At 44.3% G+C, this 19,936-nt stretch overlaps 1 protein-coding gene across 2 annotated transcripts; it reads right to left on the bottom strand.

Annotated features, from left to right (window-relative positions):
- Positions 1 to 16: 16 nt before the first annotated feature.
- On the bottom strand, positions 17 to 6,085 carry amdhd2 (amidohydrolase domain containing 2). 2 transcript variants are annotated; one of them, XM_084371508.1, is made up of 12 exons: positions 5,729 to 6,085; positions 5,014 to 5,179; positions 4,776 to 4,912; positions 4,239 to 4,378; positions 4,051 to 4,105; positions 3,302 to 3,514; positions 3,048 to 3,136; positions 2,468 to 2,612; positions 1,750 to 1,857; positions 1,526 to 1,594; positions 1,320 to 1,421; positions 17 to 1,002 (listed from the first exon to the last, which is right to left on the bottom strand). In XM_084371508.1, exons 2-12 carry the CDS (start codon positions 5,094 to 5,096, stop codon positions 923 to 925), a joined length of 1,221 nt encoding a protein of 406 aa, XP_084227634.1. In that variant the 5' UTR covers positions 5,097 to 5,179; positions 5,729 to 6,085; the 3' UTR covers positions 17 to 922. The 2 variants fall into 2 exon arrangements, with proteins under 2 accessions (XP_084227634.1, XP_084227635.1); XM_084371509.1 differs by having other exon boundaries at positions 5,014 to 5,145.
- Between the last annotated feature and the right edge of the window lie 13,851 nt (positions 6,086 to 19,936).

Here is a 19,936-nt window from a genome sequence, read left to right as displayed (position 1 = left end):
TAAGCCAAACAACAGATGATATCACCAAAGTGAATATTATTGCTTGGAAGAGGAACAATCATGTTACAGTAAAAACATTCTGAAAGTTGATTTATCTCGTTTAATACCAAAATGTTTCATCATGTCCACTTATATAAATGTGATTTAAACACACAGTAAAGCATCCGAATGCAGGCTTAGAAAAAATTGTCATTTGTAGTAAGTGCTTAAGCATTTATAAAACCCTTAATTTGTCATGTTCCCACCTTCAACAAAATTTAGATAAGAGTGCAAACAGTCAGATTCAGAACTCGATCGCTGTTATTTGATTTAAAGATACTTTAAACAAAAAAAATACGTATTTTTAATGAAAATCAAAGTACTGGCCGTCAGTGAAGTAAACAAGACTACTGTAACCACACTGGTTGCAACTCTCCAGAAACATGACATGTTTTTAACCTCTGTACGGTGGCCTTTTTGGGACATCTGAACACCAGACAGGATTTATGTCGACGATGGAGGAGGGTAAATATTTTATCACCCACCCGTCTGAATGAGCTGACTCAGCTGTACATCAGACTTCAGTCAGCTTTCATCAGCTGAAGTTGCACTTTGAACATAAAGTGACTCTTTTTGGTGGTACAGCTGAGGCTCATGGGAGTTGCAGTCATTCACTGTATTTAAGGAGATTTTAGATGTGTCTTCTCATGAACTAAAGCGTTTGACAAATGGAAGTTTTGACTTTTTTGCAGGACTAGAAGAAAAGTCACCAGATATCATCCTCTGGGGGAATTTTAAGATGAATCCATCCAATTTGTTTAGATGAAGATAAAGTTCACTGTGTGTTCTGATGAATTAAAACATTCAACAGATTTGTGGTTCTGTGGTGAACAGCGTCCCCTGAAGGCACCGCGGGTCCGTTTCCATCTGCAGGCTTCTTCTTCTATGGTCCTTTTCTCCAGACCTCCTCTCCAGATATGTAGGTGGCTTTGATGTTGAGGGCATCATCGAGCAACACAAGGTCTGCAAGACAGTCAGACACACAATAAACATCATCAGTATTCGACAGATATCACTCGTTTTTTTCATCTTATTGTTGAGCAAATATGAAGTGAACTTTTGAAATGTCACAAAAAAGAAAAAGTAGAAAAACCAGGACGCAAAATCAGCTTTTTGACAACCGCCAATTAAACTCATAGAATTAAACTCTTCTTCTTCTTCTTCTTCTTCCTCCTCAGTGGAATCAGCTGATCAGTCAAGTGAGTTGAATGTTTGCTACATCAGAACTTATTTGTAGACGTTTCAATCTCCAATCAATCACAGTAACTCTTTATCCTGACCTGCGTCTGAACCGTAGTCCAGGTTTCCCTTCTTGTTGCTGACCCCCAGCAGCTGAGCCGGGTGGAGTGACGCTGCTTCCAGAGCTTCCTCCACACTGCAGCCTGTCAACACACACATGCACACACACAAGGATAGACACGAAAAGGATATTAAGAAAAAGACAGAAGATTTTTTATATAAAAAAAACTAATTATATTGTCCTCACCTGAAGCCTGTTTAAAGTGCCGTACACACATATCCATGGTGGCTATGCTGCCGCAGAGCGTCGTAGTGCCTGAGACACAGAGAGAGTGAGATGAAGTAAAGTTCAGAACATACAGGCCTAACAAAAATATGGCTATAGCTATATTTGTGTTTCTTCTTTCAAACCAAAATCAGTTTGATTGCTAATAGAAGACGTATTGATAGATGTAGAAACTGATCAGAGACCTGCTACGTAGGCGTGGAGTCCCTGGATCTCAATGACCTGCTGACCCAGAGTGTGACGACCTGGAGGGAGACCCATCGCGGTGATCGCATCCGTCACCAACACCAAACCTGAAGGGACAAACAAATACAAGACCAGATTTAATCTTTCTCTTCATCTACAGAGCGACTCTGCAGGTGTTTAAGAGAAAAACTGTATCCGACTGTTTCACATTGTGCGTCATCATGTTAATTCAGTGGAGACAAACTGAAGGAGGGTTTGGGGAGATACAGATGGTGAAAGACGTCCTGTTCTATTTTTCGGGACTCCCTAAACACTCCAACAGCCTGAACAAAGAGACTACCAGCTGTTACACTCGCTGTAATGTCTTACTGGGCGTACTGGTCTGTAAAAAGAGCTCGTCTTCAGCTGGGAACACCAACTGTACACACAGTGCGACAAACAACACAGTCACGTCGGCTGATGACGAGCCCAGAGTGGATCGTTAATACACCACAGTCTAAGACCTGAAGAGCTCGGGAGCTAGCAGGGCACGCTGAAGGAAACACTGATGTGAATGCTTCAAACATATTGGACCAGAGTACCTGATGACCTCGTGTCATCACGTACTTTAACCCCACGCCTGTTTGAGTGAAACATTTTCACAGAGGAACAAAAAGTGATAAAGACTGAAATAAAATGTGACTCCCAGTCAGATCTGTGAGGACCACCTTCACTGACCGGATGGATGAGCTCTGTGAGCGATTCGTAGGGCTGCAGGGTTGGTGTGGATCCCATCAGCGATCATCCCATAGTAGACCGTCCTGCCTGCAGGAACCTGGTCGCTGGTCAGCAGACCCACTATACCCGGGTCCCGATGGTGGAACTGGACCACAACACAACACAGGAGAGCACAGAAGAAGAAGCTGTTAGTTTACCAAGAAGACAGAACAAGTCTGACGTCAATCAAACCGCTGCTGTCACAGTTTGACCTGGAAAAGGTCGTTCCTGCACTCGACCCGGCTGCTCTGACTCCTTTGTGACGCAAAACAAAATAAACCTTCCCTCCGCTGGCTGATTGAGAATTGATTTTAAGATTTCACTGATCACTTTTAAAGCTCGTCTGGGTCTGGCCTCAAGATTAATAGCAGAAATGTTGATCACATATCCCTACTGTCAGGTGGATGAAGCTGCTGGGCGTGGACATTAAAAGAAATAGTTGAATGATTTTGGAGCATACAGTACAACATTTAGGACCTTTTTTTCCGATCATGCAGTGACATTAGATAGATAAAGGGTTTGAACGAGGGTGAGGACTCACAGGGAGCATGGCGTTGAACAGGTGAGTGATGAAGGAGGCTCCGTGTTTGACAGCGTCCTCGGCCTGCGACAGGTTGGCCACAGAGTGACCTACATGAGGAAAACGGGCGCAAAGATCCCGTTAACAGAGTCAGAGGTGGTCGCACATAAACACACCAGACTGCATCGTGTTTTTATTACATTTAAGGTGTAGAAGAAGCCACATCAGTCCCGCGCTTGTATCACAGTGGATGTGACTGAGTAAACGATGCTCACCTAAAGACACAGTGATGCCTCTCTGGGAGAGCTCCCTCACCACTGATTGGCTGTTGGCCAGCTCAGGAGCCAGCGTCACCATGGCAACGTTGTCCAGGCTGCCGTAGGCCTCCATGAGGTCGTCGATGCCTCCAGACTTAAAGGGTCGGAGAAACTGTGCGGGGTGAGCGCCTTTCTTCTCCAGACTGATGAACGGACCCTCCAGATGGAAACCTGCAGAGCGACGAGCGAAGAGCAGAATATTATCTCAGATTAGTCTGATGATAATCTCCTCCTGCCTGTGGGACGACATCTACATGAAACTTTATACTTGTGAGGCGTTTTTAAAGGTTTACGTCGTCAGTAGCAACCAATGGGCTTCGAGCTGAGAGCGACAGGAAGTGTTGAGAGACGGACAGCCGCGTTGTTGGTTTTGGTGTTTTCATGGGGTTAGGTTAAGGCAAGAAAATGAGGGTGAAACTCGATATCTTGACTAGAACGAAAAGACCCAGAGAACTGAAATATTCAGGACTTTTGATGACTCTTGTGCTGCACCCACACACCAAATGTCACGCCAATATAACCCCTCTGGCGAAAGTTGGCCCAAAAACACAAAACGTTCGATGTTAAATGACTGTTTCTGTAAATGGAGTCTGGTGGATTTAGCGACAGGATTTAGCATATTGACACCTTTAATGTAGACATACTCTAAAAGCTGGATTTAAACTTTATTTTTATGGAGGAGCTTTGGTGCAGCACCGACGTCTTACCAAGAACTCCAGCTCCATGAGATCCTCCATTGTGAACTTTGACCTGAGGCAGAACCTGAAACACACAGTTTGATTACGATGCAGCTCAGTTAGACAAAAACATGATAATCCTTCTGAAACAAATCAATAATTCTGTCAGCAATACTCTGAAAAAGATGGTTATCATGAAGCTGAAGTGTTGGCGGCACCTTGTGGTAAACAGCCGGAGGAGACGTGACCAGCGTGGGACAGAAAGACGTCACGCCGTGCTCCAGGATCTTTTTGGCTACAAAGGAAACTCCACTGCAGACGTCCTCGCAGGCCTGAGAGAAGTCGATGCCGTATCCACCTGGAGGGAGAGGACGCGCTGATGATTACTCTGCCAATTATTCTCTCAACGGCCGTCGCAAATATTCACATTTGTGAGACGTGACCTGCTGAATATTTGGCTTTAGGTACATTTCATAATCATATCTATACATTTTTGTAAAATCTTGGTGATCTGATCATTTGTTTTTCTCTCACAAGGCATGTAAATCAGATCAGAGCTAATGAAGTCTTAAATTGAGTCTTTTCTGGATGGAGTCTGGCATTGTGTATTTTCACACAGCGAATGAACCAGAACCCTGAAAAACAGCATGACATGATGGTGATAGATGAACTGCAGAGAAGCTCCTCATCAACATGCTGAGTCTCACTGTGTGTGTGTGTGTGTGTGTGTGCGTGTGTGTGTGTGTGTGTGTTACCATTGATCTGAACGTCTATAAAGCCCGGGGCGATGATGCTGCCTTCACAGTCCACACGTTTGTCGGCGTAGCCCTGCTCATCAAAGAACAGCTTCTCTGGATCTAAAATCCTCCCCTCACGCACCCACAGGTCCTCTCTGCACACACACACACACACACACACACACACACACACACACACAGTCACTGCCTGCTCTGTTAACCTGAGGTGTGTGTGAGCAGGTGAGGTGTGTGTTACCTCTGCAGCCGGTGCTCTCTCAGTATCCTGCAGTTGACGAACTGAGTGATGGGAGCGTCTGACACTGATTTGTTAGACGGCATGTTTGTCCCTCAGCAGGCGGGTGGAGACAGTCCACTCTGCTTCAGACGACTGGGAGACACAGCGGAGTAAATCAAACGCTCCTCTGTGTTACAGAAACAGGAAAAGACATGAGGAAAACACTGACGGGGAATATTTCATACTTTGAGCACATTTAGCAGATAATTCTTACACTTTTACTTCAGTGAGGTTTTGAATGCAGACTTTTATCTCTTGTTACTTAAGAAATGTGCAATAAGTCTCTTTATTGAGCAGCTAAGCAGGACAAGAACATGAAAGTAATTCTTGTGTACTTTCCTTTTAATTTCCTTCTTTCACTGGATGTGAAGTGTCCAGGGAGAGATGCAGCAGTGTTAAATCTGATCTGTGATCTGTGATAAGTTATCAGTGAAGGTGCAGCCGCTGACTTTGACCTCTGATCTTCTTCATGCTCTCATGGCGCTTTTGAATGTTGTTCCAAGAAACAAATAAGCAATAACCTGCTTTTTAAAAATCCTGTCCACGTTCACTTTTACTTTAAGACACGATTCCTTCTGGGTCTGGTTCATTCTCTGCGTGAAAATGCAGAATGCGAAACTCCGTCTAGAAAAGACTCAATTTAATTCATTCCTCAGCTCTGATCTGATTTACATACCTTGTTAGAGAAAGCCGTCAGACGTCTGAGAATCTGTAGAATCCAGTTGTCAATTCGGCATACAGTAAAAGCAGAAAACAATCGTTATTCAGGTGAGATTCAAACTTGTCCAGCCGCCACCAGGTCGCTCTTCTTCCACAAGATACAGGAGCTAAGCTACATTAAACTACTGTGTTTTTCAACCGAGTTCGGCGAGCGAACATTCCGTATTAACCTTCAGCTACTTCGCCTGAAACAGGCAAAAAAACATCCAAACTAGTGTTTTCAGTGTTAATGTGCTTGTCTGTGTCGGTTCTGTCCCCAGTTCAGCTGAGTCCGTCGGATAGGAACAGGGGAAACGGATGTCATGTGACGAAGCGGAGCTGCAGGTCAGCTGATCACAACAACAAGAGGTTGATGCAGAGACAGACTCAGGTGGGCTTAAAATGTCACGTGCAAATACACTCATGTGAAATACTATTATAATAAATATTTCTAGTAATTTTATTAAAAGCAGCCTTCAGTAAAAGAACATTTAAATGTTTTGTTTTCTTCAAATCCCCCGAAAGTTTAATTCACTGTCAGTAGAGACGAAGAAAACCTGTAAATATTCACATTAAGAGCTGAAATGACTGAATTTGAAGTATTTTTCCCCCCAAAGTGACCAACTGATTAGTAGTTAGTTAGTTAGATTAGCATTAATAGTTAATTATCAATTAGTTAACTGAGAGAAAATAATTCCGCAAAAATGTAAAATATTTGCTGGTTCCAGTTTCCTCAATTTGTAGATTTTTGAGTTTTATTTCACAGTAAACTGAATATTTTTGAGTTTTCAATGAATGAAATGAAACGTGGAGCTCTGACTGGTGCTCCTGTTTACTTTAACTGACGTTTTATACATTTAATTGATTAACTTTGGATACAATGATGTTTTTTCACGTCTGATACCCTGAAGGCAGCACAGTGTGTGTGTGTGTGTGTGTGAGTGTGTGTGTGTGTGTGTGTGTGTAGAGTCCCAGCAGAGGGAGCTAAAACACAACATTTGTCACAAACATCACTTGACTTCTCTTCTGAAGTACTGCAGCATTGTCTGGAATGTAACTAAGTACATTTACTCAAATACTGCACTTACAATTTTGAGGTACTTATACTTGAGTATTTCTATTTTCTGCTACTTTATACTACTACATTTATTGGATAACTTTAGTTACTAGTTACTTTACAGATTACATGCTGCATCAGAAGCACATTTTGGCAGTCGGATAAAAAAATAAAAACAAAGATGGTTTTAAAATACTTAATGATTGGTTGGCCACAGTTTATACATACATGTTAATGTATGTATTATTTATTTGTACTTAGTAATACTTTTACTCAAGTACTACTCGTGTGGTTTAATCTTTACTTTCACTCGAGTTTGACTGTTGGGTTCTTTAACCTTTGATCCATTTATCTGATAACACACTGCACTTTACAGAGTGATGTTTTGAATGCAGGATTTTTACTTGTAATGGAAGTTTTGGTACTTTAATTTCAGTAAAGTATCCGGATACATCTGTATTATAAGTTTAGTGTGCAGCACCTCAGTTCGTCTCACCTGACCTGTGAGGGGAGCGGGAACCAGCTGAGACCATGTTCACACAACCAGGAAGGAAACTCCGTCTACTCCTCCTCCACCTCCTCTTCATCCTCCTCTCCTCCTCCTCCTCTACCTCCTCCTCTCCTCCACCTCCTCCACCTCCTCTCCTCCTCCTCCTCCTCCCTTTCCTCTACCTCCTCCTCTCCTCCACCTCCTCCTCCTCCACCTCTTCCTCCTCCACCTCCTCCTCCACCACCTCCTCCTCCTCCTCCCTCTCCTCCTCCTCCTCCTCCTCCTCTTCGTCTTCCTCCTCTTTATCCTCCTCTCCTCTCCTCCTCCTCTTCATCGTCCTTCTCCTCCTCCCTTTCCTCTACCTCCTCCTCCTCCACCTCCTCCTCCTCCTCCTCCTCCCTCCCCTCCTCCTGAGGCAGCAGCCCCCTCCCCATTCCTGAAAGTCAACAATAAACCGTGTTTCCAGTAAAGCCGGATACCTCCCCAAGTCCTGCTCATCCCCATGGAGACCACTACGAGGGTCCACAGTCCTGAGTCCTGTGGCCAAACCGGGCCACCCATGAGGAGACGGGCCTATATTTTACCCAATATGGATCAAAATGTAGAGTCACACTGCAAAGGTTTTCTGTTTGGACTCAAAGGAGCGAGCTGGCAGCAGCTCTGGTGCATATTTGAGTTGAGAGCAGCAGTGTTTGGTGGCGTTCAGTATTTTACAGCCTCCTTTGTGAGCCGTGACGTCAGCGCTCCCCTCGGTGCTGCGTGAGTGACACAGTATCTTTGTTTTGGAGTCGCCACATCTCATTCACGGCCGCTTAACTCCTGAGTCCGCTGGCCTTTCAGGATCCCTGATTCCTTAATCCTGCACTGAATAAAGCGGCCGTTTGTATGCTCGGTCCAGGGGCGGCGGGGTGCGTCTGCTTTATGTGAATTGTTGACTTGCAAAACGAGCCCCGAGGACGACGAGAGGCTGAGACACCGAGGGGACGACTGCCAGCAAGGTCACGGTGAAAGGTCATCGTATACTGCTCACATGTGGACGAATCAGAGAGACGAGATCGACCCAGAAACACAGTGAAGAGTTCAAAGTTTACATTTTTATTCATACAGCCCAACATCACACATCTAAAGGGACAGTTCACTCAAAAGTCTAAATTCAGTCAAAGTCAGATAAAGTCTCGTAGTCCACAGAACATCTCTGGAGCTTCACAGTAAAACAGCGTCGCAGCATTCTGCTAAACAACTGAAGTAGCTGGAGATGATTTAAAATGCAAAAAACAACCAAAAAAACAAAAGAAATGCCCCAAAACTGCTTTAAAACCTTGCTGAATGGGCTGTTAGCACTTCCTGTTTGCAGTGTATTCCTGTGTGTACAGACAACTATCACTGGATCACTTTGATACTGAGAAAACTTTAAACCTCGATGTTTCTAAGGCAAGTTCTGCACATGTGAGGAGCGTCTTTTTGGGGATTTCCAAGCAGATTTATGGAGCCATCACCTCCTCCCTCCGTGCTGATGGAAAGTCAGTTGAGGTTTTGTTAGCATGCACCACATCGAGGGTGTAAATCACGTCCTTTCAGATCAGTTTGGGGTCTCGGGGCTTCTGGAGACTTGGATTATATAATCTGTTCAACATGGCTGCAAAATGTCCTGACAACTCGTCAAAACTATTCAGTGGTTTCACTTTTGGAAATATTGAAACACAGTCTCGAACAGTGGTCTCTGGCTTGGCAGCGTAAAAATTGATTTCCTCAATATGTTGTAATTTATAGTGCAAATTCAGAACGAATGTTTTCTCGTGACACTTTTCATTTAGAGCAGGTCTAGAACAAACTCTCTAATTAATTTAAAGTATCAATGAAACATTCACTGACGACATTTTTCATGTGTTTTTCTACAACTGTAAAAATGTTGTTCCTCCCACGAAGTCTTTAAAAGCAGCTCGAGGCCTCACTTGAAGGTGACAAGTGTCGTTACCCTGAGTAAACTTGTGTATTTCTCTGGTTTAAACATTGTTGGAAAGATTAAGGATAATATGAGACACAGCTGGGACATTTTAATGCAGAAGTCTTACGTATTATATCTTTAGTTAAAGGATCTGAATACTTCCTCATCCCACTCCACGGCCCACTAAACGCCGCCTCACATCCTCTGACATCTGAGAGCTGTGGATCGTTTGCAAACAGATCTGAAGCGTTGAGGAAAAGTCAAATCCATTAACAAACAGAGGCTCAGAGAGAGAGCGGCGACACCTCGGCCGTCCTCTCACTGCCGCAGCTTCACACTCACTAATCTGCTCAATCTGTTGTCGTCTGTCCTCATTGACACTGACCCTCCCTCCTCTGCAGGAACCTGCTGCTGCACTGATGCACGTCCTCCGCTCGTTCACATCAGGACTCATTAGATAAAGAGAATCAAACAGGAAGTTAATTGACGTCTTTAAAATGTCTCGTTGGATCAATAAAGGCTAATCTTTATTATTAACTGTAGAAAAACAAGGTTATCAACATTTAAGATAAACATTTATTCAGAGAATAACTCAGATTGAAATAAACAGGGTCCACATGTCAGGAGGTGGACAGCCGTCTGAAGCCAATCCGGTCACCTCGTCTCTGGACCTACGAAAGAGGATCAGCGCCACTGTAACAGAACAAAAACTCATTGAGTTCTGACTTTTTTCTTTAGAAAGAATAAAGTCAGAATTCTGTTTCAGTCTTTTTCTTATTCTGACTTTTCTCTCATAATTCTCAGATTAAGTCTCTGAGCTTTCACAATTCTTGGTTTAAAATTGAATAAGAACAAAGAAAAAAGAGTAAATTCTCAGAAAGAAGTCAGAACTCAATGAGTGTTTTGTTCTGTTCACAGAGGCTCTGATCTTCTTCCGTACTGGACCTCGTCTGCTGCTGGAGCCTCATTGTTCTGGAAAACTCTGGATGGATCTCCTGGGTGGGGACTTTACAAGAAGTTTAGGAGAAGGAGGGGAGGAGGAGGAGGAGGGAGGTGTCTTCTCCTTTTTCTCCTTTCCCTTTCTTCACCCTCACATCCTCCCCCCTACCTCCCACCCGACCCCTCACCCTCCACCGTCCTGCGTCTCAGCAGCAGCTCCGGCCTGTTTGCATTCCTCTCAGTTAATAAGTGTTTGTCTGATCCCCGGCGGGGGGTGTAAAGACCTCCTCACACACAAACACAGCGTCCCGCCTCCCCCCGACTCACCCGGCTGTAAAGACGACAGGAGTGATGCTGCGAGGAACAGAGGAGGAGGAGGAGGAGGAGGAGGAGGAGGAGGTGTCATAAATTTCATAGACACGCTGCTCAGACATGAACTTTTATAATAAGCAGCAGGTTGTAACGATCCAAACAGAGCAAACACAAACAGCTGAGGTCTGATCTGAAGGGACAGTGTGAATCAATAATACTGACTGTGTGATGATTAAAGTCTGCAGGTTGGTCGTGGAGAAACATTTTCTGGCAGCTGAAACTGTTTCAAACTGTCAGTTTTTCTTCCCTCTTGTGAAGTCAATCATTCCCCGACTAAACAAGTTATTAGATCAACTATTAACCCCGAACCTGGAACTCCAGCACTGGTTTTATCCTTATTTTGGGAAAAATGGGGAAAGATAGAAGAAGAAAAACAGAACGAGAGTCCACAGTCATGCTTAAGAGGAAGAGGAAGAAGAAGAAGAAGAAGAAGAAGAAGAAGAAGAAGAAGAAGAAGAAGAAGTTTGGTCTCCAGTGTCAGCAGCTGTTTGTGAACACACTGTCTGTTTGAACTGATCCAACTATTGAACCAGTAACCACAACATCACCAGACTCCCTTAACAAATGTGTCAGTTTAGTGAGTTGTTGAGTTGGAGACACTTTATAAACTGTGTGAAACTCTGTCTCTGACTGATTCTTCATTATTTGGACCTTCTTGTAGATTCAGCAAATGTTCTACATGAACTTCTTTCTGTCTTTGTGTAAATAACATCATGTGCCTGTTTCGGGCAGATTTAAGTCACCACAACTGCGACCGTATGATAAAGGTCCCGTCCGCTGTAGATGCCATGTTGTTTCAGGCTCGCTCGTCGACTGTATGTTGTGTTGGGAGTCACCTGCAGTCGACCTCTTCAGTTGTTTAGGTTCAGGGATCCATCGGAGGCGTTAGCGTTTCTAACACGTGGTTTTAACACCTTTATTAAACTGTAAGTTTCACCAGTCTGTGCTTTTGTCAGATGTTTTTCCTCTGTGTTGTTTTCCAGCGTTCTGCAGTGTTTTGCTGTCCAGGTAACATAAAGGTGAGTGACTCACTGCAGTGACAGAACAATGGTCTCTAAATACCAGAGTCAGTTACCAAACAGATTCTCAGCTTACGCTCCTGTCTGAGACATTTCACACCAGCTATGAGCATTGTTTCCTCCAAATACAGCTGCTCGTTCTCTTCCAGAGCAGCGACGAGGCAATAACACGACATCTCACCTGAAATAACTCAACAGGAACAGGTGACTTTATACCGATGGCCTATATACAGTGTGATGGAGCGCTGCAGCAGCTCTTCACCTCGGACACGCCGTCCTGGAGGAAGAGTCACCTGACACCTGCTGCGTGCTGCTGAACCCTCTGGAGGGGCCGAGCCGCCGAGGCGATCCCTGAGGAGGGAAACTCACCGACAAAAACAAACATAAACAGAGCGAGCGGTGGCTGCTGGGGGCGGGCTGAGCCGTGTGCGTTCTTGGCGGCCACGGTTTGACCTTGGCCGGGCATGCCCAGGCCTGCCTCTCAATGCTGGGTGGGAGACTCACCAAGCCGCCTGCAGGACTTGGACGGGCTCAATGAGAACTGAAAATACCTCTCCTTGCAAACAAGAGCATAGCAGCCTCCCTCCACCTCGCTCCGTCTTTTAATCATTCCTTTCTTTTTCCATTCCTCAACACTCATCGGATTCCAACACATGGCTTGGCCCGCTGCATAAGCATTTACCACAGAGGATACTTTCTCTCTTATTCCCTCTCTTTACTCACTCCTTTCCAAACTTTAATTTGATTTCTTTATTTCTTTGTTTGTTCCACAGCGGAGGGAACGCTTTGAAACGCTGCTGCTTTACATATCTTAGACTCTACCCTCAATAGGTGAGCTGCCGTGGCGACAACAGTGACAAAGGCCTCCTGCACACACACCCGGTCGGGCCCGGTCCAAGCCTCAGACCCCCTCGCTGCTCACCAGTCAGAAGCTGACCCCATTCACCGGAGCAGCCTCGCACCCCCAGCAAGAGCTGCTCAGCGTCTCTGTTGTGTTTCCATTTAGAGCGTCCACAGAATGACTTGATGAGAGTGGACGTGGGACAGAGTGAGAGAGCGACCCTCCAGGACGATTCCCAAATGGCTCACAGTCGGGATGTTTCTGGCAGCGCTCTGTAACATCTCGCTCTTTCTCTCTCTGCTATCAGTCCGCTGCAGTCGGACCGTTTAATGGCAGCCGGCTGATTTGTGATTTCACATGGCGACGTGTTTTATCACCACAGTCAGGACCAGAGTCTGTCTGCAGCTGCAGGCAGGGGTCGGTGTCCAGCGGTCTGCAGCAGCTTTCATCAGAAGCATGAATTGTTTTTGTCCTTCAGTTTGTCTCGAAATTAATAAAAAGAACAAAAATAAATGATATATCACCTCCCTGGAACTCATTACTGTTAAGTATTCATCTACCAGACCAGTGAAATGGAAGTTAAAATTTTGTGGTTTTTACGTTAAAAGTTATAATATTAGTCTGACATGTCTCCTGTTACAACTTGTGGATCAACAGCCCAGTCGCCAGAATTAAATGTTGACATTAAATGTTCCTGCAAACCACAGATATGTTGAAATTGTATGTTTTATATGTGTCGTATTCACATATCGACAAAACGTGTCATATCAGGTTCACATTGCGTGTATATGAGCTGACCTTCATGTCAGAAGTAGAGAGGGGATGGCAGTCACGTTACAGTTTGATGATACGGCTGCCAAGACACAGAACATTTTTTTAAGACAGTGTTTCAACATTTGTAAACGGAAATTACTGGATAATTTTAATGAGATGACAGGAAATTTTCTGCATGATGTGGTGGAGAGAGGTCTGTGTAAAGATGTGATGTAGACAGGTCTGTGTAAAGATGTGGTGGAGACAGGTCTGTGTAAAGATGTGATGGAGACAGGTCTTTGTAAAGATGTGGTGGAGACAGGCCACTGTAAAGATGTGATGGAGACAGGTCTCTGTAAAGATGGAGACAGGTCTGTGTAAAGATGTGATGGAGACAGGTCTGTAAAGATGTGATGGGGACAGGTCTATGTAAAGATGTAATGGAGACAGGTCTGTGTAAAGATGTGATGGAGATAGGTCTCTATAAAGATGTGATGGAGACAGGTCTCTGTAAAGATGTGATGGAGACAGGTCTCTATAAAGATGTGATGGAGACAGGTCTGTGTAAAGATGTGGTGGAGACAGGTCTGTGTAAAGATGTGATGTAGACAGGTCTGTAAAGATGTGATGGGGACAGGTCTCTGTAAAGATGTGAGGGAGACAGGTCTGTGTAAAGATGTGATGGGGACAGGTCTCTGTAAAGATGTGATGGAGACAGGTCTATGTAAAGATGTAATGGAGACAGGTCTGTGTAAAGATGTGATGGAGACAGGTCTCTATAAAGATGTGAGGGAGACAGGTCTGTGTAAAGATGTGGTGGAGACAGGTCTCTGTAAAGATGTGATGGAGACAGATCTCTGTAAAGATGTGAGGGAGACAGGTCTGTGTTAAGATGTGATGGAGACAGGTCTCTGTAAAGATGTGGTGGAGACAGGTATGTGTAAAGATGTGATGGAGACAGATCTCTGTAAAGATGTGAGGGAGACAGGTCTGTGTAAAGATGTGATGGAGACAGGTCTCTATAAAGATGTGATGGAGACAGGTCTGTGTAAAGATGTGATGGAGACAGGTCTGTGTAAAGATGTGATGGAGAGAGGTCTGTGTAAAGATGTGATGTAGACAGGTCTCTGTAAAGATGTGATGGAGACAGGTCTCTGTAAAGATGTGATGGAGAGAGGTCTGTGTAAAGATGTGATGGAGACAGGTCTCTATAAAGATGTGATGGAGACAGGTCTGTGTAAAGATGTGATGGAGACAGGTCTTTGTAAAGATGTGATGGAGACAGGTCTGTGTAAAGATGTGGTGGGGACAGGTCTCTGTAAAGATGTGATGGAGACAGGTTTGTAAAGATCAACACACAATAAATCCTGCTGTACCAGCTGTCCTCTGCAACAAGCAAGAGATACACTATCGGCCCTTCAGGAGGCGTTCAGTGTCGTGTCTCTCTGGGTCCCAGTGTTTTTCCCAGCTCTCAGTGGAGCTTTACTGGTCGCTCTAGAATTGGCTTTGTCATGCTGGTGTTCTGCTGCCTCATTCAGAGCGTCCCCCGGCCTTGCGTAATGAATAAAGAGGCCCTCCCACTGTTTCCCCGGGTATTGTTTCCTGGTTGTTACGCAGAGTGTGTATTGCTCACTAAGCCTGTGATGGATGTCGGATTACCCCTCTGCCTGTGTCTTCCTGACAAAGAGGGCATCAGCCTGCACTGCAACACACACACAGAGGCAAACATGCAAACACACACACTCCCCAAACATACACCCACCGTCATCCTTAACATCCTGCATACAATGATCTACAGATCTTTGTCCTGACCCCGACACCAGTGTCCGTACGGCTCTGACAGAATATTTATGATTTTATAGTCAACAGTGTGTTTTAGTGCATTTTGATGGATACTGACACAACACAAAGACACAAATATGCTAAAATAGGACGTCCTCAAACACATGGTGGTGCTGAATAAAAGCATAAATCCCCATCAGGAAATACAGGAGAGAAAAACAAACCAAAAGTTAATGTTTACATCAGCTGATTGATATGATCTTTATAAGTGTTTTTTAACCTGTTGAACTCTCCATCAAATATTCTTAAAGTGTCTGCTTGTATCAGAGGTCATTTCAGAGCCGGATTTAAAGGAACAGTTCACCTTCAAATTCAGTCATCGTCTCCTCCTGATGATATAAAGTCAGGTGAAGTCTCGTAGTCCACAGAACATTTCTGGAGCTTCACAGTAAAACAGCGTTGCAGCATTCTGCTGAACAACTGAAGCAGCTGGAGATGATTTAAAACGGAAAAAACAACCCAAAAAACATAAAATGGCTCCATACAGCTTGTCTGCTGTAATCCAAGTCTGCAGATCCCAAATTAATTTGCAGCTACGTTGAAGATTTTGGCTTGAAGAAAACAACATAAACACCTTTTCAAATCAGTTTGTGACATTAGCATTTTTCAACCAAATCACCAGAATCGAAAACGAAGGATATGCTGCAACTTTACATTTCTTTATGTTCAATTGTCAGTTTTATGTTGTGACAACGCTGTGCCAACAGTCTGGTTTGGTTTAGGCACAAAAACAACCTGGTTAGGAAAAGATCCGGATTTGGTTTAAATATCTGATTCTGTCGCCACAAACTTGACTGGAAGACGTTGCGATGTCTCGTTAAAATATCGGGTTTCTGTGCCACAAACATGGTTAAAAATTCTCCAAAGGTCTCGTTAAAAATGTCCAGTAGTTTCACTGTTACAAATGTTGAAACACAGTCTTGAACAGTTGTCTCTGGCTTGACTGTCACAGCACCACCACCCCCTGCTCCCCCTGACAGTAAATCAGCTCATATAAATGTAATCTTACACGTTTTGTAGAAGTGTTGATGATACGTATGAAACGTACTAATTTAACATGTTCATGGTTTGCAGGAACGTAAAAGTGGCAACATTTATATTGTGGAGACTTTAATTAAAGTAAAGGATCTGAACGTTTGGATCTGGTGTAAAGTTCTGCATGTATGAAGTTGAGCCGAGCGAAGCGTCACACTCAGCAGAAGGGGGTATTTCCGATTCAAAGACCCTGGGATCTGTTTTTCTGACAGGAGTGGAGCCTCTCTTTGCGAAGGTAAGTGAACTTTCACAAACAGCAGCTCTGTAATAAATCTGGGGCTCCATCCAGCCTCCCTCCACAGTCCTAATCATCCCCACAGCTCCAGTCAGACCAGCAAGAGACCCTCACCCATCCCCGCCCCCCCCGGCCCTACATGACAATGGTACCAGCCGTTTCCTCGGCAACAGGCCTTTCATTAGCTGTGTGATAAAAAAGATGTATTCCCCGTCTCTCCTCCGTCCACTTTTTCACATCTTTGTTTTTGTGGTTGGACCTGGAGATAAGCTTCAGTCCCAGTCGCAGCAGATCCTTCACCAGCGTCCGTTTTGTAAGAGTTCCTCCAGAGGAATACCAGACGAGTCGTGGGGCAACGGACGGAGGAACGGCTGATAGTTTCATCAGATTCAGGCCGACGCAGTCCGAACTTAAACACTACATGTAGATCTCTCTCCTTCACTTGGTTACTCGCATGTTAACACCACCAAACTCATTTTTTCAGTGTGTTTTTCTGTCAATTTACTGTTCGAACTGCCATTCTTGGAGAGGTCTCCCCTGTAAAAGATATCGTTGATCTCAACGGGACTTAAAGTAAAGGCTAAAGAAGGAAAAAATGGAAAAAGTCTGGATTAGTTGTAAAGCCGACATCTCAGCAGAGGAATAGTTTACATTATGATTAGATGAGTCAAACCCTTTTTAAATGTCACATACCCAACAGCTGGGTCATTTTGTAATTTCCTGTTTGTTTATTCATAAAATAAATCTATTCCTTTTTTCTTTTCCCAGTTTAAGTGGCAGTGTCCGACGCAGCTCGTCACACGATGAGATTGAACATTGATTCTGACCATGAAGTTCACTCAGCTGCTCTCCAAGATGTTGGCAAGACGTCAAACAAATGCCGACTTCTTCCCCGTTAGCAAACGCTCTCTCCAACATAAATCTATTTGTCTGGCCGACGTCTGCAGGATGTATGTGCGCTCACTCTGTTACAACTTCCGTTACGAACGTACCTAATTATGTAACTTCAGCTACATTACGCTTGTGACATAACTTATAAACTATGTAACTTAGTTTAAATAACTTGCCGTGACTTTTGTCTGTAGAAGTTTGTGGTCAGATGTTGGTTTAAAAGTCAAGTTGATATTATTCATGTCACATCACCTCAAAAAGCTTTAAGATCGAGACAACATGCGATTCCTTCAACCCTGAGATCTTTGGATTAACTTGCAGTAAATGTAAATATCATCTCTGAGCACAAAATGTCAAACTCTTGGTTTGAGCCTCATCTTTCCAGAGCAGCTGAGCTCTTCTGTAAATGGCTGCATCATCGTCCCGGCCACATCGGGTGTTGGCGTTTAGCACTTTCAGTTTGCAGCGTTTCTGGGTTGGAACAAGCAGCGAGGGTTAGCGTTTCACCTGGAGGCTCCTCTTACCTGCAGCCGTCAGCAGGGCCAGTGAATAATACCTGCATCAGGTTACCACGGGCCTCTCATCTGACCGGCCTGCCACATTATAATTATGAGCCCTGCAATCCAGCTGGAGAGCTCAGTCCAGCAGGTAAAAGCGGTCCAGGGGGGCCTGCAGGGAGCTCAGGCCGGGGGGAAGGGGAAACGTCAGCTCTCCTTTCCAGGAAAACAGCTCTGAGGCTGGGCCTGAAGCTGCAGGATCCTGGCCTTCCAGCCGAGTGTTGGGTGTCCATCATACGGAGGTGTAGCGTTACAGCGCACTATCTGTGCCCTTCATCTCTCAGCCATCATTACCTCATCAGTGACCACAGACAGACACGCTCACTGACAGAGAAGCCGTCTGTTCGCGACCCTGGGGGGACGCTGCCTTCTTAAATTCTACGTATTTGCATTTGATTACTGCGGCTATTCATGTGGCGCTCTGAACGCGAGCCACCTAGCTAATCTGCAGCAGGGTCAGAGAGAGACGGTGTGGTCTACAGCGGCGCAGACAGCCGGTGATATATGGGGCCGTGGGACACTTGTCCCTGTTAGACCCCACACCGACCCAATGAAGGGCCACAGATCCAAGAGCCATGGGGAACAAGAGTGTGACTGAGCACAGACAAAGCCCTGAAAGAGAAACCCAGCCACCCCCTGCTACTATTACCATCCACTGCCTGATCACAGCCAGAGCCCCAAAGAGATGAGCAGGAAAAGACCAACGTAAATCTCACGTACAGAAACACTAAAGCACCGGGGGGAGGAGGAGGGAGTAGGACAGCAAGAAAACAAGAAGGTCTGCAGCTCAGCGAGACTTAGTGCTGCTTTGAGCTAAATGCTAACATGTAGCATTGGCTGTTGTTGTTGCACATGTGAGGAGTGTCTTATTTGTGGATGGTCATCATCTCTTCCCCACATGCTGATATAAAGTCAGGTGAAGTTTTGTAGTCCACAAAACATTTCTGGAGCTTCACAGCAAAACAGCGTTGCAGCATTCTGCTAAACAACTGAAGTAGCTGGGGAAAAGGAAAAACCCCAGAAGAAACGCTCCAAAACCCCATTAAAACTTTTCCGAATTAGCTGTTAGCTCTTCCTGTTTGCAGTGTACTCATGGATGTACAGACAACTATCACTGGATTACTGTAACACTGAAAAACTTAAAAACATGATGTTTCTAAGGCAAGTTCTGCATGTGAGGATTGTCTTTCTTTTTGAGAATTTCTAAGTGGATTCATGGAGTCACTATCTCGTCCCCCCATGTTGATGGAAAAGTAGAACTTTTGCCGAATTTACAAGAAGGCCCAAATAATTAAGAATTAATCATAGATAGCCTTTAACAACATTTGTAAAGTTTCTCCTGATGCAGCAATTAACAAAAGTGAGCATTTTTCTAAAGGAGTCTGGTGACTTTCTTCCCGTCATCTCCTTGCTTTTGTGTACTGTGTAGTTGCTCTGGATGCTTTGACCTGTTCTGTGTTTGTTGGCTGCTGTGGTACAAAACGAATCCTGACCGTTAATTAATTAATACAAAAAAACATGAATGCCATGCACCATTCACTATGACATCATCATACAGACTGACTGCTCAGCTGACAACTCACCTGTGACCGACTTCCATCGTATCCGTGCTAGCACGACAAAAGACAAGTTGAATATATTATTTAGACAAACAAGATGCAGTGAAACGTATTTTTTATTGACAAAGAAAAGTGAAAAAATAAAAAGAGGAAAGTATAGGAATGCATACAGTGCGTCTGACGTTACAGAAGCAATCATGAGGTAAGAGACATTAAAAGTGTTATTTGATCGAGAAGAGCTAATACACAAACGTTTCAGGGTTGCTTTGTTCTTATAGAGAGTCCTTATTCACACCTCTTAATACACAAACCTGTGAAACTCCAACGTAAACTGCATGAACAGACCGAATGTAAAATAGAACAACTGTACATTGATTGCACTTTCACACATTTTAGAGGAAACAGGAGCAACAAAAGCTGCATCTTTAGAGTTAATATGGTCTGATTTGTTTAATCCAGGCTGCAGCAGATCTTTTGTGAACGTCTCTTCATGAACACCGCCACAAATAAAAGACATTTTCTTCTCTGTAATAAAAACGCAGCCACCCTGTCGAGTCCCAAGTGTTGTTCTTGGCACATAGAAGGTCAGGTATTCATTTACAGGCGCCGTGTCCTTTCTAAAGTCAGCATTTTAAAGTCTTAATAGGTCT

Source organism: Pagrus pagrus (genome assembly GCF_965226575.1).
Source record: "Pagrus pagrus genome assembly, chromosome: 13".
Taxonomy (NCBI): domain Eukaryota; kingdom Metazoa; phylum Chordata; class Actinopteri; order Spariformes; family Sparidae; genus Pagrus; species Pagrus pagrus.
This window is presented reverse-complemented; position numbering and strand designations above follow the sequence as displayed.